This window comes from Coturnix japonica, chromosome 6 (genome assembly GCF_054131305.1).
Source record: "Coturnix japonica strain WE chromosome 6, WE-NBRP24, whole genome shotgun sequence".
Taxonomy (NCBI): domain Eukaryota; kingdom Metazoa; phylum Chordata; class Aves; order Galliformes; family Phasianidae; genus Coturnix; species Coturnix japonica.
The window spans coordinates 22550086-22573154 of record NC_140668.1 but is presented as its reverse complement, the minus strand read 5'-3'; the positions used below and the strand labels follow the sequence as shown (position 1 = coordinate 22573154).

The following is a 23069-nucleotide window of genomic DNA, read 5'->3' as shown; positions in this document are numbered from 1 at the left end:
TGTGTTGAAAATGGTTTTGCCTGTGAAGGGAACTAACACAGACTTCACTTCTGAATGTTTTTTCCAAAGACCAAATTAGCCTTTAGCAAGAAGGGATGTCTCGCTCACAAGGAAGAAAACTGCTGTCACAGTGTTTTGCTTGTTTAGAAGGTATAAGATAATCAGAGTAAAGCAGAAAATCATTTTTTTGTAGGAATTATTTATAGACTTTTAAGAGGGAAACTAACAATATTATTGAAACCCAATTATCAACTTTCAGTAATTAGTCCATTTGGTTCTTCTGCAAGACATTTTTACCATTCTGACAGATGTGCCAGCTGCTGGACTATGCTAATTTCTGCCTTTTTTTTTTTTTTTTTTTTTTAATTTACATAGGAATAGTTTGGGATCTTACTTTTCTTGAAACAGCTTCTTATTTGAGAATTTCAGATGAAGCCAGACATAGCCCCAGTTTCAATTAGTAATTAGACAAGTGCCACAAGATGGGTGGGAGCAGAATTTATCTGGGACAGATTTTATTCCCATATTTGGCTTTTCCAGTTTAAATATATAGGATGTGACCTGTCGGAGTTACAGATCCTTTATGACGTGCGGAATCAGTCTCTATAGCCAGAACTAGGTTATAAAGCAGGTATGTGTTTATTCAGCGCTGGGCACATGGGGGATCAATCCTTATATCATGCGCATCGATAGACAGGAGCATTAGAAAGTTATAGAGCAAGCATACACACATTCAACAGATTACCAAAAAATCATTAACATATTCATTGTTTTTCCAGGACTCATTTACATGCTGTCCCACCTGTTGATGCATGTGCAGTCCGTAGAAGGGGTCTTGCTCTGGTGGTCATTGGGATGATGTCAGAAGTCTGCCTCAGGTTGACCTTCCTTCTTTGACCCAGCTCCTTCACTCAGTCTGGACAAAACCAGTTTCTATGGCTACCTTTCCCTTATGTATACCCAGCTGTATTGTCTTAACTACAGCAATGTCAACATGTTCCACTGATCCTTTTCTTCTGTCTTTCCCCAAAGCCTAGGATACTTAATCTTCATGTGAAAGGCCCCTATTTTTTTGATTCCTACTTTCAATTCCTCCCTTTTCTTGAATCTAGCAAAATCTTTTGCTAAACCATTCCATTTTTAGATAGAGAATTCCTAAAATAACTTCCATTTTCCATCTTCTGCTGTAATCTATGTTTCTCCCAATGCTCATAGCTATTTCCTGTATCTCTGCAAAGCCACATCATACATCGCAACATTATACACATCAAAACAAGTAAGGCAACGCAAGCCAGAAACAGCTGTTTTAACCATGTAAAATTGGGGAGCCAATCAGTTAACTTTTTCCACAATTCTGTAAAACCAAAGGAAGTGTCATCCCATGAAATCTGATGGAGCACTTCAGTACATTTCCATATAGTCTGCAAGTCAATTTCTACTCTTTGGGTCTCATCTATCTAAGCACAGCAGCTGTGATGAATAACTACACAAACTCCCCCTTCCTTACTGTTAGTAAGTCCGGCACCATCCTATTCTGTAATACTACCTTACTTAACACTGAAACTTCTATTTGTAGTACTTGTATTGCATCCATATTTACATTTTCTATTATCTCTAAAGTAGCTGAAATATTTATTATTACTTTCTCTCATTTGCTTACCCATAAGAACAGGATAAACCACCTAGCAAAACTATGGAAGCCAGTCAACTTCTTTTTAATTTTTAATTTTTTAATTCACACATTTCATCCTCTTCCAAGGAGTTCTCAGTACTGCAGGAGAGAGAATCATTTTGTTGTAAAATGAAGTATGCGGTACTAAATATCCCCCTACACAATGTCTCCTCCAGTTCCTTGGTACAGTCTTCTTTGCCTGTCCATCACCACAAAGCCACCACAACCCTGGTCCCAAGGGGCATTTTTCTGACCCTTTGTAAAATGCAATATTAGAACAAGGGTCATTTTTTTCCACTTTGTCTTGGGCTCTTGGGATTACAAAACTGTACTCCATCCCATAGGGACACATTAAATTCCCCTACACTTGTTGGTCTACCTATACCATATCTCCTAAGTATTGTCAGGATGGTGTGGTGTATCCAAGATATCACTCCTTCCACTTTAGCCACTGTACGAATGGCCAGAAGCACTTGGTAGGGCCCTTCCCATTTCAGTTCCGAAGGTGAATCTGAGAGAGATTTAACATAAACATAATTGCCAGGCAATACATCATGTACTGGCCTGTCCAGGCCCCGTGCTCTAGTACCAAATACCACTCTCAGTTCTCTTTATTTGCCTTGTTAGGCTGATCACATATTTGTTCAACACTTCATCCCCCACCTGTGTGGAGATTCCCTGTTGCACAGCATAAGGTCGCCCATAGAGAATTTCATACAGGCTTAATCCTTCCTTGGTTCGGGGTTTAGTTTGAATTCTCAGAAGTGCCAGAGGCAGTGCTTGCAGCCATGGATTCCCAGACTCTTGGCCAAGTTTTATTATTTGCAGCTTAATCAAGTGGTTCATCTTTTCCATCTGGCCACTTGACTGTGGCCTATAAGGTGTATGCAATTGCCAATTGATTCCCAATAAAGTACTGATTTGTTGAACTGCTTTAGCAATAAAATGTGGGCCTCAATCTGAGAAGATTGTTCCCAGCACCCCGAACCTTGGAATTATTTCTTGTAACAAAACCTTTGTTATCTCCCTAGCCTTGTTAGTCTGGCAAGGGCATGCCTCAGGCCATCCTGAAAAGTTATCTGTTAAGACTAACCTATACCTCCCTTTTCTTGGGAGTTCTGAGAAATCCACCTGCCATTGTTGTCCTGGATAATTCCCTCTCCCTGTTTGCCCTAACCGAACCTTGTGACCAGTTTTAGGATTATTTTGTAAACAAACTTCACATTGCTGGGTCACCTGTCTGATAGCATGTCAGAAAAAGAAAACTTGTCCCCTTTACTCCCATTATGAGGCATAGTGTTCTGATGTGGAATACCAACACCAACCAAATTACAAAACCATAACATTCCACCCCTTATTACACATTACCACATCATGCCTAACTTTTATCAACATATAAACAGAACAGTAGTTTAAATGCTTTACATATGTACATACAGATATATATATATATACACATGGAATCACAGGCTGCACTCCCCCAGCATCAAATTTCCCTGTGGCACACACTGAACATCCCCATCCTTCTGCATCACCCACCAGGTGCACCCAGGTCCCTGTGCAAAGACAGTTCCACGGAGGGGCCTCCCCTTTCCAGAGGCTGGGAGGACCCAAACCGCTTTTCCCAGCATATTCTTTACATGCACGACAGGAACCTTGTCTCCCTCCACAGTATGCAGAGAGTTGGACTGTGTAGCGCCGTCTCGGTTGGCTGATCCTCGGGTGTTTACCAGCCAGGTGGCTTCTGCTAGATGTTTCTCCCAGTTCTTAAATGTTCCACCACCCATTGCTTTCAGCGTGGTTTTCAGCAAACCATTGTGGCGCTCGATCTTACCAGCGGCTGGTGCGTGATAGGGGATGTGGTAGATCCACTCGATGCCATGTTCTTTGGCCCAAGTGCTCACCAGTGAATTTCTGAAATGAGTCCCATTGTCTGATTCGATCCTCTCTGGGGTGCCATGTCGCCACAGGATTTGTGTCTCTAGGCCTAATATGGTGTTTCTGGCAGTGGCATGGGGCACCGCATATGTCTCAAGCCACCCGGTGGTTACCTCCACCATGGTGAGTACATAATGCTTACCATTACGAGTCTTTGGCAGGGTGATATAATCAATCTGCCATGCCTCCCCATATTTATACTTTTCCCATTGCCCTTCCCCCCAGAGAGGTCTCATCCTCTTGGCCTGTTTGATCATGGCACAGGTGTCACAATCATGGATGATCTGCGCAATAGCGTCCATAGTTATGTCCACCCCTCGGTCTCTAGCCCACTTATGTGTTCCATCTCTGCCTTGATGGCCTGGGGTCTCATGGGCCCACCGAGCTAGGAATAACTCTCCCTTATTCTGCCAATCCAGGTCTATCTCAGCCACCTCAATTCTGGCAGCTCGATCTACCTGGTGGTTATTTTGTTGCTCCTCTGTCGCTCGACTCTTGGGCACGTGGGCATCTACATGACGCACCTTTAGGACCATGTTCTTTATTCGAGCAGCAATGTTCTTCCATAGTTCAGTGGCCCAAACAGGTTTACCTTTCCGCTGCCAGTTGTTTTGCTCCCATTGCTGCAACCACCCCCATAAGGCATTGGCCACCATCCATGAGTCAGTATAGAGGTAAGGCACTGGCCATTTCTCCCACTCAGCAATGTCTAGGGCCAGCTGGACAGCCTTTACCTCCGCAAATTGTCTCTCCTCTTCCTTCCGTGGCCTCTGCAACTTGTCGTGTGGGGCTCCACACTGCAGCCTTCCATCTGCGATGTTTCCCAACAATGTGGCACGATCCATCAGTGAACAGGGCGAACTTCTTTTCGTTGTCCGGAAGTTCATTGTATGGGGGAGCCTCTTTGGCGCGTGACACCTCTTCTGCTGGTGGTGCTTCAAACTTTTTACCTTCGGGCCAGTCCATGATCACTTCTAGAATCCCTGGACGGCTGAGGTTCCCCATCTGGGCCCGCTGTGTGATTAGTGCAACCCACTTACTCCATGTGGCGTCTGTGGCATGGTGAGTGGAGGGAACCTGCCCTTTAAACATCCAATTCAGCACTGGAAGTCGAGGTGCCAGGAGAAGCTGTGTTTCGGTGCCAATTACCTCAGAGGCAGCCCGGACCCCTTCATACGCGGCTAAGATCTCCTTCTCAGTTGGAGTGTAGCCCTCTTCCGACCCCCTGTATGCTCTACTCCAGAATCCTAGGGGTCGGCCTCGGGTCTCATCTGAGGTTCTCTGCCACAAGCTCCAAGTGGGACCTTTCTCCCCAGCAGCCGTGTAAAGGATGTTCTTCACATCCTGTCCCATCCGTACTGGCCCCAGGGCCACAGCACGGGCTATCTCTTGCTTGATTTGCTCAAAGGCCTGCTGCTGTTCAGGGCCCCACGCGAAGCTATTCTTCTTTCGGGTCACCTGATAGAGGGGGCTCACAATGAGGCTATAATTTGGGATGTGCATCCTCCAGAAGCCTACCACACCCAGGAAGGACTGTGTCTCTTTTTTGTCAGTGGGCGCAGACATTGCAGTAATTTTGTTGATCACATCGGTTGGGATGTGGCGATGCCCATCTTGCCATTTCACCCCTAGAAACTGGATTTCTTGGGCAGGGCCCTTCACTTTGTCTCGCTTAATAGCGAAACCAGCAGACAGGAGGATTTGGATTATCCGTTCTCCTTTTTTAAAAACCTCCGTCACTGTATCACCCCACACAACGATATCATCTATGTACTGCAGGTGCTCTGGAGCACCGCCCTGTTCCAATGTGGCTTGGATCAGCCCATGGCAGATGGTCGGGCTGTGTTTCCACCCCTGGGGCAAACGATTCCAAGTGTACTGAACACCCCTCCAAGTAAAAGCGAACTGTGGCCTACACTCTGTGGCCAAAGGGACAGAGAAGAATGCATTGGCAATATCAATGGTGGCATACCATTTTGCCTCTTTCGATTCCAGTTCATACTGGAGTTCCAACATGTCTGGCACTGCAGCACTCAATGGGGTGACCTCATTAAGGCCACGATAGTCCACTGTCAGCCTCCATTCTCCACTGGCTTTGCGCACTGGCCATATGGGGCTATTGAAAGGTGAATGGGTCTTACTAATTACTCCCTGACTTTCTAGTTGTTGAATGAGCTTATGGATAGGGAGCAAGGAATCTCTATTAGTACGGTACTGTCGTCTGTGTACTGTTCTCGTGGCAATTGGTACCCGTTGTTCTTCCACCCGTAGTAACCCCACAGCAGATGGGTCCCCTGATAGGCCAGGCAAATCAGACAGCTGCTTAATGTTGTCTGTTTCTATAGCAGCTATTCCAAAAGCCCATTTGTATCCTTTGGGGTCCTTGAAATGTCCCCTTCTTAGGTAATCTATTCCAAGTATGCAAGAAGCCCCCTGGCCAGTCACTATGCGATGTTTCTGCCAGTCTCTACCAGTGAGGCTTATCTCGGCCTCCAACACAGATAGTTCCTGCGAACCCCCAGTCACCCCATGTATATGTATCCGTTCTGTCCCTTCGAAACCTGAGGGTATCAGAGTGCACTGTGCACCGGTATCCACCAGTGCTTTATATTTTTGTGGTTCTGATGTGCCAGACCACCGAATCCACACCGTCCAATACACTCTATTATCCCTCTCCCCCCATTGGCTGAGGGCAGGGCCCCTCTATTGGTTGTCTGAAGTGGTAGAGGCAACCTCAGTAGTGGCTGACCTCTTTTGTAATTTTCTTACCTGTGCTCGCAGTACAAAATTGGGTTCGTCATGCCACTTCTTCATATCCTCTCCATGGTCACGCAGGTAGTTCCACATGGCACCACGTGACATAGGCTCACTGCAGTCCTTCACTCGGACAGGTGTGTGTTTGTGTCTGACGGCTGAGACTGCCACAGGTTCACTGTGGTTCCTTGCCGCAGACCAGCTCTTCTGCATGTTGTCTTGTTTTCTCTCCATTCGGTCCATTCTATCCACCATTTGACAGATGGCTGCGATGGTGGTACGGTGTGGCAGTAGTGTGTATTCGATATTTTGCAGTGAAAGGATGAGCTCAAAAATTGCAGGTCTTCTATCCAGCTCATCATACCTGTTAGAGTTCGTTAATAGTATACTGGAATACTTCCCTGGTGCTGACTGTATGAGTTTCTTGCATATTTCCGGAGTACCGCTCACCTTTTCTGGGTCATGGTAATCCTCTGGGTCCCCAGGGACAAACGTGGGATTGAACAGCATTTCTGCCACAGCCATTTCTCTCAGGTACTGGATACCTTCCTCAGCTGTACTCCATTTTTCCAGTACAGGCTCCAAATCACTTTTGAGAAGACAGGTTGCCTTTACAGCTGATAGCATCCTCTCCCAGAGATTGGCGACTCCATCGAGACATCTGCTGATCCCTCTATCAATAGATGAGTCTCGAGCAATGTTTCCTAATTGACGAGCTTCATCGCAGCTTAGGGACATGCAGGAGGCCCCATTGTCCCAACACCGGAGCAGCCAAGTGACAAGGCGTTCACCTGGGAGTCGGGCAAACTCCTTTCTCGCACTTTGGATTTCAGTAATTTTCAGAGGTTTACGAGTAGAGGAAGCAGTGACTTTTCCCTCATCATCACTATCTTCTCCGCGTCTGTTAGTCTTCTGGGTTGCCTTTCTCAGTGGTTTTGGGGAGGGTCCCTCACCAGGATCTTCCTCTACTTCCTCCATCCGTTCCAGACGTGAGGACACACGTTCCCATCTCTGGCCTACCACTGGGGCGACTGACACTGATGCTGGTGCTTCCTGTGGTCGGCTGGGATTAACTTGTTGCCTTCCCCTTAGGGTTTGGATCTCATTCTCGAGACTCTCTATCTTTTTCATAAGCCATTCGTTCTGAGATCCCCCTGATCTCCCACCCTCACTCAGAGGTTCTATTAATTTCCCAAGGTCCCTCTGGTGTTCAGGGGTGAGATTACCTGATACTGGGGGTCCCGATGCTTCTGGCCCTTTTCCTGAGACTCTCTGCACTATTCTTTGCAAGTCTCTCTGCACTTTATAGTAAACTACTACAATTAGAGAGACTAACAACACAGTATTCCATTTGACACCCCAGTCATACTTAAGGAATTCAGAGCATTTGTGAGCCAGTTCGAGCACAGTGCCTGTGATGTTCATTAGTCTGGAAGGGAGCCAGGCAGATATCTCTATCCCTGCCAGCCGTCGGATTAATAAATCTACCCCCATCATCATCATCAGGATGTCCTTAAGCCAGGACCACAGGAACCTAGGGACTATCAGTCCTACACACAGGGCTGCTGAAAAAAACCACCTAATTACTGCCCAAAACATTGCCCAGAGCCTTGCCCGCATTCTCCACCAAAAATGTCACGGAGTTCTCTCAAGAGCTCACTCCGGGACAGTGGGCACAAACCCGGGGCAGCAGGAACAAAAGCCCCCCCCCCTTTTTCTCTAGCGGCACTGCGGCGCGGCCCGGCCCGGCCACTTGCGTTTAGGGAGACGGGAAGGGAAGGGAGATTGCGATTAGGTCTAACAAAAAATGAGGGAGAAAAAAGGTGATCTGAGTACGAACGGCAGTTTAATAACCTAATAACGCTATAACAACAACAAGAGAGTTTCAACAAAGAGAATACCAAGTCCCCAATCTCACCGATGGAGCTGTGGAAGGCAGGAAGCTCTGACCACGTTGTCTCCTCGCAGGGAGCCGGGCCAGCAACCCCGTCCCCTTCCTCACTTCCCTTCCGGTGCCCCTCCCCACATGCCCATTTAAGGCAGGCCACAGAAAAAGAAAACTTGTCCCCTTTACTCCCATTATGAGGCATGGTGTTCTGATGTGGAATGCCAACACCAACCAAATTACAAAACCATAACATAGCAGTATATAAATTTTGGGTGGCTACTTGTTGAACAAGATGTGTATATAATGCTTCTGCCCCCCAGTGGGTTTTCCTATGCTCAGTCATCACCACAGCCCATAATATGGCTGCTGGAATAACTATTTTTCCTTGTGGTGTAACAGCCCATTCTTCCTTTTTTACCTGCCCTTCTAAATCGTTTATCAAATTCCAGTCCTCTTTTGAGTACTCTGACTCACCATCCACCTGAATTTTACCATCTGGAATCTGCCACCACCTCACCCTCTGCCACTTGCTTTGCTTCTCTGTCAACCAGCGCATTTCCCATTCCTTCAGCACTGTCTCCCTTTTGGTGGGATCAACAGTGCATTATAGCAACCTTCTCTGGCTGTTGTACTGCCTCCAGGAGTCTGAGTATTTCTTCAGTGTGTTTAATACCTTTTTCTTGAGTAGACAACAGTCCTCTTTATTTCCATATTGCTCCATGTGCACGAACAACACAAAAAGCATATTTTGAAACAGACCATATGTTTATCCTTTTTTCTTTAGCCAATTCTAGAGCCCTTGTAAGGGCTATTATTTCAGCTTTCTGTACTGAGATGTTCGGAGGCAAGGCTTTAGCCTCTATTACCTTATCAACAGTCGTTACCGCATATCCTGCCTTACAAATCCCTCATCAAACAAAGCTGCTCCCGTCTATATACCAGGTGTCTTCCGCATACTCCAATGGTTCTTCTTTCAGATCTATTTGACTGGAATATACTGCTTCAGTAGTCTCTAAACAGTCATGAGACATGTGCTCCCCTGTAACTCCACTAAGTAAGGCTGCTGGATTTATAATATTTGTTACTGTTATTTCTACATCATCTTGCTCCACTAGAATGGCTTAATATTTCAGAAATCTCTGAGGGGAAAGCCAGTGTCCTCCTTTTACCGCCAGCACTGTAGAAAACATGTGGAATACCAAGACAGTTATCTTTTGCTCCACTGTAAACTTTCATGCCCCTTGGATATTGATTACCAAGGTAGCCTGTCATGGCTTTGTAATGTTGCTGTCAGTATTCCACATCATAACATCATGTGCAGTATGGATCATTAAGGGGTATGTGCTCCGGTTCCGTGGAATAACAACGTCCCAAATACTCCACTCTCAAACAACAACAACAAACAAACAAACAAACAAAAAAACAACCACGCCTCCATTCGGACATGACACAGCCACAGCCCAACTTAGGTATCCAGGCCATCCTTTGCTTACTTCATCAAGCTGAGAAGTAAGCTACTTCCCTCTGGTATGGTCCAGGATTTTGGGCTAACACTCCCAAGGCTATCCCCTGTTTTTCATAGGAGAATAGCAGAAAGGGCTTAGTGACATCTGAGAGTCCCAATGTTGGGGCCTTCATCAACTCCTGTTTTCAACTTCTGAAATGCTCTTCTGGCCTCCCCATCCCAAATCAGATCCTTTGTGCAAGATTTTAACATCGCGTAGAGTGGTTTTACCTTTATTCCTTAGTTAGGCATCCATAAACCTCACCATTCTGTCATTGCAGCTCTTTGGAGGTGCGTGGCTCAGGGGTTTGACAAATAGCCTCCTTCCCAGGGGGTCCCAGCATCTGTGTCCCTGCATTGATCTCATACCCCAGGTACATCATTCGCTGTTGAGGACACCTGTGCCTTCTGTGGAGAAATTTCATGCTCAATCAGTCCAAGGAAATTCAACAAGCTAACTGTCCACTTCAGGACAGGACAGGACAGGACAGGGGAGGCCTGCATATATGGCAACACATCCCTTGTCTCCCACTCCCTGACAAAGGGGGAGAACATTGCCTTTGTCCTGAGGGACACAGGAGTCCTCCTCATTGGTGGAACTCGAGTTCAAATGAAATACTATTGTGACTTCCTGGAGAGGATCTGTGGGGAGGAGGACCTAAAAACAGCTATTTCCAAGGTGAGGTTTGGGTTTCTCTGTGGCCACGGCAGTACCACAGCCCTCACCCTGCCTGCATGCGATGCACCAGGACCTGGCCAGCTGCTCAGGCAGGCAAGAGCTGTCAACAGTGCTGTCAACTCTCACTGCCTTGGGCCTCTCCAGCACTCTCCAGTGCCTCAGCCATGACAAGGATGTCCCACAACCTCCCTGTTTCTCCCCTGCAGGTCCTCCGGCTGATGGACATGGGAGTATCCTGGGTAGCAGAGTTGACCCCCCTGACATTCTCTGGCCGAGTCATCATCTTTCCCAAATGAGTATGTTGGTGGCTACAGCCTCTGCTTGATGCAGCTCTCAGCTCTTGTTCAGTAGCATTTTTAACTTGTGAGCATACGCATCCTGATATGAGAACACAGGGCAGCAAATGGTGTTTGCTTCCTGTCCCACATAGCACATGAGGTGAACCAAGAACACAACTGATACAGTTGAGTACAATTGCATTAAATCACAGCATCATTCCACAGAGATTTTTGAGTTTCTCGGGGAAATTCAGGGAGATTCTTGAGTTTCTCATTGTAACTGAGGCTATGTTGTCCTGCCAAGTTTACGTGAAAAGATGTTTTTAACAAAAAAAGGGTCAAAAAGCCTTTTGGTGTTGTAAAGAAAAACTGTGGGCTCAAGGCTGGCTCCGAAGACAAAATGGTTTATCCATTCTAATAGTATCATCGAGTCCCCATCCCTGCAGGAAGGATGATCACAGAATTCAGCCATGAGAGTCCACCCTGCTCCACACTCCATGTTTTCTTAGAATCAACATACCAGGCTCCCCTGGTGTTTGCTGACAGCTAAGGTCGCAGGTCACACTGCTTAGGGAACTGTCATGAATTATCCAGCACTTTTCCCCCTGGAGGCTTCACCTGCTCTCAGGAGAGGGACATTTCAACAAGCCACCTCCAGTGTCCTCATGTTCCACATGTCCTCGGGCTGTAGACATGTCTGTGAGGTACATCAGATGGGAGAGCTGCTGGGATTTAGGTGGCATTTCCATCGCATCGCAGCCTGGATTCCTCTGCTAGGTGGCCCCATTTCCCAGGACAGTCTTTGGTGTTGGGATGCAGTTGACACTGGAGAATAACAGCCTTTATGTAATGTGAAAAATCTGCCTGTGCGCAGGCCATGATGGTGAGCAGAGAGTGCTACTGGAGCCCTGGGTCACACCAGTGTCTTCTTTTTTACAGGTTTCAACAGGAGTTTGTACCAAAACCACCTCCCAGGAAACCCTGTGAGGCCTCAGAAGTCCTCTTGCCACCTTTGGACCAGGGCAAGAACGGTAAAGCAGATGCCAGTTCCTTTCCATACCACACGCACCAGACCTGCAATGGGAAAATACCCAGTCCACTATCACCCAAAAGTGGTGACTTGTGAAAAGATTCACACCAGCTCGGCACAGCCTCTTCAGTTTCACTGACTCAGCAAGAGCCCATTCTCCAGCCCCACAGTCAGAGTTTGGAGCCACCCAGCAGCGCTGAATGCAGCACATGGAGGGGTGGGATGGGGCAGCTGGGAGCCCTCCATTTCACAGGGCTGGCCACTCTCCTGCCCTCAGCCCGAGATCTGTGCATGGGGAAGGCTGCGTGGCAGCCAAGGGCCCTGTCTCCAGGAAAAGTGATCACCCACTCAGACAGAGCCCTCCCACTGTGTCCTTTCAGTCAGCTGTCAGCAGTCCTGGAGGTGCCTTCTACCAAAATGCAGCTCAGGAAAAAGAGAGAAAATCCGCTGAGAAAAGCAAAGCAAAGAAGATGGGTCCTGCAAGGGCAGTGGAACCAAGGAGTTACAAAGAAGAACACAGAGTGGTGAAAGTCCTTGCTAAAGAGGAGTGCCAGAAAAGGCACAAGCAAACATCCGGAGCCATTGTGGAGCCCCAGCCGTGCAGCAAACACCAATAGCAGCCATACGGTGTTGGAGCTCTGAGACCAGCCTGCTTGAGGAGACCGACAGCAGTAAGTCTGGACAGCATCCACCAGTATCCAAGTCACAAAAACTGCTAAAGTTAAGGGATGAGATGTCCAGGCTGGTGCTGGAAAAGCCTCAGAAGACAACCCAGCTAACATCTCACTCTGAGTCCAGCCAGCAACACCTCTCGTTTTGTGCCGCTAACGCACAAAGGGACCAGGTCATTGCAGTGTCAGCCAGCACAGACCACAGCAGGGCTCCTCTGGCGTGGTATGTCCTGCCCACACTGATCAGGGCATGGGGTGCCCAGCAGAGATGGAGCTTCACCTTAGGCTGCAGAACAGGTGAGTCATTCCCATCTCAGTGCCATTTCTTTGCAGAAAAGCAGAGCGCTGTGAAGGGCTGAAGGCTGCTCGTCTATCCTGGTGCAACAGCATTTGGCCTTGAGTTCTGTCTTTCCCCGTGGGTCAGTGTGCTGCTTGGTTTGAGTGCCATTAGAGGGTGTGTGCCTGTCTCCATGATTTGCCTTGTGCCGGGTAAAAAAACTGTTCCACAACACTGTAAAGGCTGTTCTGCTTAGCACTTCCTCTCTCCTTTCTGAATACTAATCAGAGAGGAGATAAAACCAGGAGTGTGTGGGTTTACACAGCTCCAAGCTGGCTGTATCCTGACATTCAGGGTCTACTTCTCCCTTTTTTTCTGTTCTCAGGAGACAGAATGCTCTCTTTTGCAAACAGCTTATTGCCAGAATGAACAGATACCGTTAATAAACAGCTCCTTAAGATCTCCGCCCTTTAGGCAGTGTTTTTCCAGTTGCTCATAGTGGCCTAGGTTATTTTTTGGTCACTTATCCATCTTCCTTTCTTCTCCCTCCCATTTTTCTCCTCCCCCATAGCTGCCAGGCCTGCTGGAAGTCCTGGTGGTACATTTCTGGTGCTGCCTGATTGAGACCTTTGGAACCCTGAAGGAATACGAGGTAGGAGACCCAGGGCAAAGAGCACTCAGTGGGTTGGAGAGCAGCCTCCTGCACTGGCAGATTGGTGGCGGAGATACAACTGGGCACATCCAGGCCCACTCTGAGAGCAAGAAGGAGCGCTCCATGGCTGACAGCAATTGAAATGTTAGGGAAGAGGAGGCTCTTCCATCTGACAGCTCCTCAAGAATTCTGGAGGACAAACCTCGCAGCACAGATGAGACACCCCTCTGCCTCACCCACAACTGGCAGAACTCTCTGGCAAAGCGCTGCATCTGTGTCTCCAACATCATCAGGAGTTTGTCATTAGTGCTGGGCAGTGATGCTGAGATGTGCAAACATGCAAGGCTGCCGTTGATTCTGGGGAAACCGCTGCTGTTACACTATGAGCACCCAGAGCACAAGCAGGCAGCCCTGAGCTCTGAGAGAGAGGAGCCTGTGCAGGACCAGGGGCTGAGCTGCAACAAGAAGGAGTGGTGGTGGGACTGCCTGCAGGTGCTGCGTGAAAATACCCTGGTGACGCTGGCCAACATATCTGTCCAACTGGACCCATCTCCTTTCCCAGAAAGCCTCTGCTTGCCGAACCTGAATGGACTCCTCCACTGGGCAGTTTGTCCATCAGCAGCTCTCCCCTCAGAGCCTGGTTTTGGAAACACTCAGCAAACTCAGCACCCAGGACATCAAAGTAGGTTTGATTCTTGCAGCTCTCCCTATCAGCCGCTTGGAGAAGCTGTACTGTACCATGCTGTGTTTCCTTTGCGACGGAGAGAGCCTGGTGTGCAGAAAGATGGCTGTGGACCTAGTGGCTGGCTGGCCTGGCAACGAGAGTGATTGCCTTGCAGGAGGGGAGTGTTGGCAACTTGCTGGTCTTCTTGGAGGACTGCCTGGCAGTCACGCAGTGCCATCAGAGTCAGGCTGGCCTGGTGCATGAGCAGAACGCACCCTGCGAGCCGATGAGTGTGGACATGATGCACTGAGCTGCTTGGGCACTGCTTACCGTGACCAAGGTGGACAACAACCACTCATATTTCATGTTGCACTGTTGGACATCTTCATGTCACCCACAGTGGACTCCTCGGTCTCACAAGTTAATTCTGATGTGCTGTTTCTCACTGCCCAGACCTGACAGCTGTGGGATGCAAAATCATGCTTGCATGTGCGTGAGCAGAGAACTGAGAAACTGACTGTTACCCTTTCTTTACGCACAAACAGCTCTGTATCCCCTGCCTGCCTGGTGCTGTCCTGCTTCTCCTTTGGAGGATGATGTCCCTTTCCCTTCTCCTGTTCTTCACATTTGTCCCAAATCCCTTATTAAAAGAGAGAAAGTTCTGTCTACATGGAAGACTTTTGAATTTTATTTTAACCTAAGTTACTGCCTTTTACTGTGAGTGTGGGGAGAACAACTTGTACCCCTCAGCAGCCAACTGACTTGCAGTTTATTTTTCCTGTTTTCGTTTTCTTTCTAATCAAGATGTGAGAAAGTGCTGAAGTTGCTGATGAAGAAACACAGCTGTGATATTTTTCAGTGATGACTTTTGCACTGGGAACCCAGAGCAGCTGGGGAGGGAACAAAGGGGATACTGAGGATGATATTGGGGTCCCAGAGCCACTTGGACAGGGACTGGGGAGACATGGGGGCACGGAACCACCAGGGAGGGAGCAATGGGGGTGACTCTGGGTGTACCAAAACCATCAGGGGATGTCAGGAGAAGACGGGAGGGATTTGGGGCTTCAGTAGAGTGGGATAATGGGGGTGTCCCATTTGGTCTAGGGGCTCGTCAAGGTCCAGACTTTTTGGGGAGGTGGTCTTACTGGAGTTGGGAAGGTTTGGAGGTCTCTCATTGGGATGGGGACTCCTATATGATTGTTGGGTTTGGGAGGATTGGGGAGTCCCATTGTGGTTGGGGGTCCCATTGGGTTGTGGGGCTCTCTGGGCTCCTGTTTTACTGGGGGGAGTCCTAACAAGGACTGGGAGGATCTGTGGGCTCCCATGGGTCCTATCTTTTTCCAGGAGGCTTTACTGGATTTGAGAGGATATGGGGAGTCCCACTGAGGTTGGAGATCTCATTGACTTTAGGGGATTTTGGAGGGGTCAAGGGTGTCTCGTGGAGGTTGAGGGGCCCTGGGGGGACATACGGGCATCCCATAGGGGGTGGGGTCCCAAGGTTTGCAGTGGCCCCCCAGAGACCTGCAGACTGGAGCTCCAGCTCCAGCCCTTCCATGGGAAAGAACCTCCTGCAGAGCAGAGCACGACTGGCTGCAAACACAATGTGTGGGACATGTCACCTTCTGTTCTGCTTCTGATTTTCCAGGAGGGAGATGTGCCCTTTTCCAGGGTATTTCCACATTTTTGGAGGTTTTTTTCCCCACTTTTCTTCCTTACCTCCTGACCACCCACTGCCGCCAGTGTCCCCTGATGTCTCCCAGACCCCGGGATGTCCTCAGCATATTCCCAGCACAGCCCCAGCGGTGACCTCCATTTTTTCCCCAATACCTCCCCAGTCTCCCCAGTGCTGTCCTGGAATGTCCCAACAATGTCCCCTGTGACTTGCATTCTTGGGGTCAGTCCAGAGATCTTTAGCAGGAATGTTTCTGGGCATTCCCTCTCCTGCTGTCCCCATGTAGCCACTGTATCCCCAACCTCAAGTGACAAACTGGAGGCTCAGAGTTCAGTGTGTCCTTGAAGATTATTGGGGGACATGGGACAGTGTCACCCAGTTGTCCCCTATGCCCACAGGCTCTTGTGTCACCAGAGATCCCCACTGTCCTCGACAGGACAGGAGACATAAGTTGTCCTCCAGACAAGGAGGGCACCCCCAGATAGGACACAGGGACATCCTGATGTCCCAATCCTGGGACAGGTCCCTTGGCAGACTCTCCAGCACTTGGTCCCCCTCCCCCCATCCTTCAGGGCTGTCCCTAAGGCCACCACAGTGTTCCCCAAGGCTCAGGCAATGACAGGAAAATCTTGGGTCACCTCCAGGTTGTGGGTGGCAGCAGCCACGAGGATCTAGAGGTGGTTGGTCACCTCTTCCAACATCTCCCTGATAGTGGAAGCAGCACTGATGGCTTTTCCAGCCTTGGTGGCAGCAGCAGTACTGGTGGCAGCAGTCCAGGCCAGGTGTGATAGTGGGATGTCTGGTGACACTGTTGGTTGATGGCAGTAGCCAGGTGGCCCTTGGATTTCTCCACAAACCACAGGGCTACCTGGCAAAGGATGTGGACAGTGGCCAGGCAAGGGATGAGGAGGATTTCCTGTGTCACCCTCAGCACAACCTGCACCATGCCCAGGGGACACCAGAGGCATTCATATGTTTTTCACTCTTGCAACTAGAGTGCATGGGGCCAGGAGCTCCTGTATACTCAGCAGCTTGGGATGTATAATAAAGAGCAGCATTTTGTTTGTGGTCAGTTCCCTCTGACTCTGAGATCCCACTTCCATCTGACACCCCAAACACAGGGTGCTGCTTTCCATGGAGGCCATAGGAAAGGTGTCTGTGATGCAAAACGTCCCAGAGGACTGCCTGAGACAGACCCACTTCCAGCTGCATGTTGGGCTCATTTCAGAGCCACAGCCCAACTGTGAAAACCCTCATTCCCATTCCTGAGGAAGAGCACTGGGAACAAGTGAAAACTCCACCATCTTCTGCAAGGTATGTGTTTTATTCTTCTTCATCCATTTCCATGATCGTTCCAAAGACAGATTAATTTTGGTAAAAGAAGAAAAGGTCTTGTGAAACAAGAGTGCAGGGTTGGGGAGTTTCTTGCCCACACGCAGACTCTGGGGTTGGCTTCAGGTCAGGACACTGAGGGTAAAGCAACCATTTTTCTATCCCTCCTTACCCCTTGCCAAGAAGGCATCTAGAAGCAGCGTTTTGCTCCTAAGCTATGCCAGGCCCACCCAAAAACCCTTCCCTTTCCCACCAGGGAGCTGAAGGAGCAATGAGGTGGCAAGAAACATTCTCCTCTCTGGCCCAGAGCCACCTCATGCTTATCTAGGTCTTCCAAATGCTGCCAAATCATGGGCCTTGGTGTGCTGAGTATGACAACCCTGGAAAATATCCATCATGAATCAGAACTGAAGAGTCATTAAAGCGACTCTGCTGTCTCTATAACTCTGCCTTTATACAAAGAGATAGCATTCCAGAATGACCCTGGTGGGAATCACGGACCTGATTTGCTGCCTGTGCTTTGGGCACCCAAAGCCCTGATCACAGTGACATGGGCGTGCCTGGGTTGGGGAGCCCTGCTATGGGTATGCGGTGCTGCATTGAGCCGGATGCCTCATATGGGATTGGACACAGACAGGAGGTGTTGAAGTTGTATCCTGACAATATATTCTTCTGCGGTTGTTGAAGCACGGACCAGAACTTCTCAGGCCTCGAGTTCAGTGATGGTGATGTCTCCACTCTTGGTGGTTGCACCCTGAACACGCTGTAGTAGTGTTCAGCGCTCAGAACTGGGTCTCCGCACTGGTGTGAAGGCATTGCTGTTCCAGGCCATCCACCATCACAGGGAGCTGTCTTCTTTCCTCTCCCTTTTCTGAACTTCTGAGGTTTTGCAGCCTGGATTTTTCTGGAACCAGGCTGCTTTTTGGTAGAGGATGCCCCTGGCACTGGTGGCAGACGACTGAAAGGACACAGTAGGAGGGGTTCACCTGAGTGGGTTATGTCTTTGAGGCCATATCCTGCACCCCTAAGACAGGACTGCTGGCTGCAACACAGCCTTTCTCATGTACGGCAAACAGGCCGTGCTGAGTCTGCTTATCTGAGGGGCTGACGAGGGGTAAGCCCTGTGAAATGAGCAGGTCCTGGTGGCCGCATCCCACTCCTCTGAGTGCAGTGTTCAGCACAGTTGGGCTGGGAAATGGGCTCTGTCCTGGGTGAGAAAACAGCCCCATAAAGATTCCAGTAGTGATCCCCCCGCCTCACCCGACCGGAGACTTCCTCCTCTCTGTCGCCTTTTTGTCCTGGGGCTGCAAGTCTCCATTTTCTGTAATATCTGAACAATCAGGGAAAGAATATTTAGGAAATCCCCCTAAAGCCAGGAAGGAGGGTTGTCCTCAGAAATACATCGCTGCAGCGCAGCTGTCCTCACCATGAGTTCGATGCCGGTGCTTGGAGCTCGCAGCTCTTTTGCCTTTCTTTTTCCGGCGCTGAGATGGAGAACTCTCTTTTCCTGATTCTTTGATGGGTTTCCTGGGTGGTGGTTTGGGCATAGTCTCCATCACATATCTGTATGGAAAGAGAAATTGTCCATGTGACCCACGGCATCATTATCAATTGCCATGTGCCGCGATCACTCACCGACAGACATGTTTCTGCATTGCTGTAAAGCTCACAGCCACAAGGACTGTCCTGGGAATGGGGTCACCCAGCAAAGGAATCCTGGTCATTCTGGGAATAAAATATCACCCAAGTTGCTTTTTCTCTCCCATTAGATGTGTCTCATGTGAATGACTATGAGCCACAATTGTTATGAGGATATCGAGGAAGTGATGCACAGTGTCCCCACAGGGGGATACCCATAGTCACGAGGAGCAAATGGTCCTGAATGAGAGCTGAACAGCTGCACCAGGCAGAGCCCACAGATGCAAACATACTCACTCAGGAAAGATAATCACACGTCCTGAGAATGTCAGAGAGGCCACGGCTGCCACCGGGGATACAATCATGTCCAGCAGTCGGGGGATCTGCAATGGAGGTGAGTGAAGATGGGGTTATGTCATTTGCTTGGTTGAGGCTCTCAGTACTGGATGAATTCAATACAAGAAGTGGCAGGACTACGGCTCTGGCCCAGCCCAAGATTCTAGCCATGTCCTTCCTACACATGGGCAAGAATGGGTTGTACCTTTGGGACTGCCCACACCACGGAGAACCCCGAGCCCTCACCTTGAAAACAGCCTCCCGCAGGTTCTCCTTCCCACACAATCTCTCTAGGAAATCATAATAAAATTTCATTTGCACCCTTGTGCCTTCAATGAGCAGCACTCCCACGTCCTTCAGCACAAGGGCGACGTTCTCCCCCTTCTGCAGGCAGTGAGCCATGAGGGATGTGATGCCTCGGACACAGCTCTCTGCTTCCTCCCAGGACACAGAGGCAGTTTCAGCCACTGTGGCGTACTGAACAAGCTCACACACCTTATGGCCTAGAAAAACATGAGAGAAAATGGGGTAGATCACACAACAACCCTACTGCAGGTTTTTCCCAAATGTTGCTTGTTGCAGTCATTACCCAGTTCAGTTTTGGCCACGGTCTGCAGAGGGGGCACTTTGCTCTTGAGAAACATCTCAGACCTGGGTAAGGTTTACCATCTGCATTGTCTGCAGCCACAATGGCATTAATCCACTTACTGGGCAGGTACTCTGCATCATCCATATGGCCGTGAGCATATACAAGATTCATGGCCAGACGAAATTCAGGTCTTGGCATAGCCAAAGCCTCATCACTGGTCTTGACTGGGACAACATCAAAGGAGCCAAGAGTTGGAATTCGGACCCCCTAAAGTGGAAGGGAACAGAACAGCTGAAGGTTAAGGGCTGGCTAGAGGAAGGGGTCTAGGAGAAAGCTTCCCAGTCCTTCTCTTCCCCTTGCCCTCTCAAAAATGCAGCACTGCAGGTGGAGCAGAAGCAGATTGAGGGTCTCTGTGGACTATGAGCAACCAGGATTAGCCCTGAGATACAACATCTACCATGAGTGCTACCAGATGTGTGTGAGGTCCATTGGTGCCTCAGGGAATTTTGGAGTGGTTTTCCTGCTTTCTGGGGAGGGGAAGAGGCACTGCACTCTGTGGCCCAGAGCCAAGGTGACTGCCAGCCCCTCCAAGCAAACAGTGAGGATCTGGGTGCTGACCCACCTTGTGAAGTAGAAGCTTGTTTTGGATGTAGACAGCCAGCGCATCCCAGATAGCTGTTCGCTCTAGAAAGAAGAGGAAAACCTGGTCACCCTGTGTGTCTGTTGGCTTCCAGCGTTACAGCAACGCCAGAGCTGGGTCTTGACGGCTGACAATAAGCGGTGTCACTGTCTCCAGCCCGTAATTGAGATTCCCCCTGAGATGACCACAGTGCTGGGTCTCGCCCATGAGATGCCACCACTGCTGGTCACACAGTTCCTGTGGTAGCTGGGCAAGCCTGTACCTCTGGCAGTGATGCGTGACACGAGGGAGCCTTGTTGCATCCCATCCCAGAAACGCAATTTGGTCCGCTTAATGCAGGTGCATGGCTTCTCTTTGGCAAAGCTCACGTGCAAGCTCATCCTTGTGCTCGCTCTCCAGTTGCTACACCAGAGTGCACGGACCATCTACCCCACCTCCCCTATTGTACCCCTGTAAGGCTGTGTCACACAACCCCTCCTCTGTGGCATGGCTTCCACTGCCCCACCCCCTACTGTGATACGGCCACTGGCAACTTGCTGACCGTGGTCACTGAGATCGTAAGGCATCGGCACCTCCCCGTGCAGAATGAGTTGTTGTAATTGTGGTTCAAAATGTTTTGATGCCCTGTGTGTTCCTCAGATAAACTCTTCTAACTTAAAGATGGGTCCTATTTATACAAAACGGTGTGGTACTAGATGGAGAAGTAAGGTGGGCTTTGTCCTCCTGCTGAAACCATGCAAATGATCTCACAGAATCACAGAATCACAGAATTATCAAGGTTGGAAAAGACCTAGAAGATCATCTAGTCCAACCATTACCAATACTTCCAGGCTAAATCATATTCCTCAGCACCACATCCAAGCGTTTCTTGAACACTCCCATGGTCGGTGACTCCACCACCTCCCTGGGCAGTGCATTCCAATGCCTAACTACCCTTTCTGAGAAGTAATATTTCCTAATGTTCAGCCTGAATCTCCCCTGGCGCAGCTTAAAACCATTCCCTCTAGTTCTATCACTGATTACACGAGAGAAGAGGCCGAGCCCCAGCTCACTACAGCCTCCCTTCAGGAAATTATAGAGAGCTAGAAGGTCTCCCCTGAGCCTCCTCTTCTCCAGGCTGAACAATCCCAGCTCCCTCAGCCTCTCCTCATAAGGCCTGTGCTCCAGACCCCTCACCAGCTTTGTAGCCCTCCTCTGAACGCGTTCCAGGACAATTACCTCCCCGTTGCTGCTAGTAACACTGTTTTTGATGCAAGCCAGGATGCCGTTGGCCTTCTTGGCCACCTGGGCACACTGTCGGCTCATGTTCAGTCGAGCATCAATCAGTACCCTCAGGTCCGTTTCCTCTACACAATCCTCCAGCCACTCCGCCCCAAGCCGATAGCACCGCTTGGGGTTGTTGTGGCCAAAGTGCAGGACCCGGCATTTGGTCTTGTTGAACTTCATCCCGTTGGCTTCGGCCCAGCTCTCCAGCCTATCCAGATCCCTCTGCAGGGCCTTGCTACCCTCAGGCAGATCAACACTCCCTGCCAATTTGGTGTCATCCGCAAACTTACTGAAGGTGCACTCAGTGCCCTCATCCAAGTCATCAATAAAGATGTTGAAGAGGACAGGACCCAGCACCGACCCCTGGGGAACTCCACTCATGACTGGTCTCCAACTGGATTTAACTCCATTTACCACCACCCTCTGGGCCCGGCCCTCCAGCCAGCTCCTTACCCAGCCAAGAGTGTATCCATCCAAGCCACAGGCTGCCAGCTTTTGTAGGAGAACAGCATGGGAGACAGTTGTGAAGGCTTTGCTGAAGTCCAAGTAGAGCACATCAACAGTCTTTCTTTCCTTCATCCATCAGATGGGTCACAGGATCGTAGAAGGAGATTAGATTGGTCAAGCAGGAGCTGCCCTTCACGAACCCATGCTGGCTAGGTCTGATCTCCTGCTCATCCCACACCTGCCATGTCATCTCTCTCAAGACAATTCGTTCCATTCCCTTCCCTGGCACCGAGGTCAGGCTAACAGGCCTGGAGTTCCCCGGATCCTCCTGACAACCTTGCTTGGAAATGGGAGTCATGTTGGCAAGCCTCCAGTCTTCTGGGACCTCACCCGTTAACAGGGAGCGCTGAAAGATAATGGAAAGCGGCTCAGCGATCACCTCTGCCAGTTCCTTCAGCACTCTCGGATGAATCTCATCCGGACCCACGGACTTGTGACAGTCCATGTGCATTGTACATCTCCATGTGCATTGTGTGGAGATCCAACCCCAGCCTGAGCCAGACTTGGTTGTCTGCAAGGGTCAGGTGCTTTGGGAGGCGTCAGGTCCCATGAGCTATTCTGGAACATCAGGGAAAGGCAATGGGTGGGGGGTTAGAGGTTGCCTGCCCAAGTGGCTGCTTAACTCCATCAGAGAAGTGGGGACAAGGTCATTACTCAGGCTGGCAGTGCTCCCCGTGACACACCGATGCACTGTCACTCTCTGAGATTTGGTGAAGGGCAACAGGTCTGAGAAAAGTAGCTGGTCTGCCATGGTATGAGATCACAGCTCTCAGAGTGGTAGCTCTGTCAAGCATCCAGAAGGGCTTGCACCGTGTGCCATGCTTCCCCTGACCAGGGGAAGAGTCTGGAATGGGGGTCCACCAGCCTCAAGGCCACATAAACAAGTACCAAACAGAACTACTGTGATCACCCACCATCACCTCATCCCTCAGCTCCTCCAAAATGGCCTTGAGTCCCCTCTCCAGGAGGCAAGAGCTTTGAGGTTGGAAAGTTGGGAGCCTGGCACACATCCCACTGGGAAGCCAGAAGAAGAGAGTTTCGATGCTGACCTCCCTTTTTTTGGTTGCAGCTCAGACAGAGTG

The 23069-nt window shown here is 49.5% G+C and overlaps 1 protein-coding gene and 1 pseudogene across 4 annotated transcripts; one reads left to right on the top strand and one right to left on the bottom strand.

Moving 5' to 3' along the window:
- Positions 1-13487: 13487 nt before the first annotated feature.
- LOC116653973 (AT-rich interactive domain-containing protein 1A pseudogene) lies at positions 13488-14675 on the top strand (annotated as a pseudogene).
- Positions 14676-16984: 2309 nt separating this feature from the next.
- Positions 16985-22933, bottom strand: LOC107319224 (uncharacterized). 4 transcript variants are annotated; one of them, XM_085550874.1, is made up of 8 exons: positions 21934-22933; positions 20197-20258; positions 19694-19841; positions 19232-19488; positions 18947-19032; positions 18438-18574; positions 18272-18341; positions 16985-17969 (listed from the first exon to the last, which is right to left on the bottom strand). In XM_085550874.1, the coding sequence occupies exons 3-8, from the start codon at positions 19770-19772 to the stop codon at positions 17552-17554; spliced, it is 1047 nt and encodes a 348-aa protein (XP_085407000.1). In that variant the 5' UTR covers positions 19773-19841; positions 20197-20258; positions 21934-22933; the 3' UTR covers positions 16985-17551. The 4 variants fall into 4 exon arrangements, with proteins under 4 accessions (XP_085407000.1, XP_085406998.1, XP_015729391.2 ...); XM_085550872.1 differs by lacking the exon at positions 21934-22933 and adding an exon at positions 20477-20699; XM_015873905.3 differs by lacking the exon at positions 20197-20258.
- Between the last annotated feature and the right edge of the window lie 136 nt (positions 22934-23069).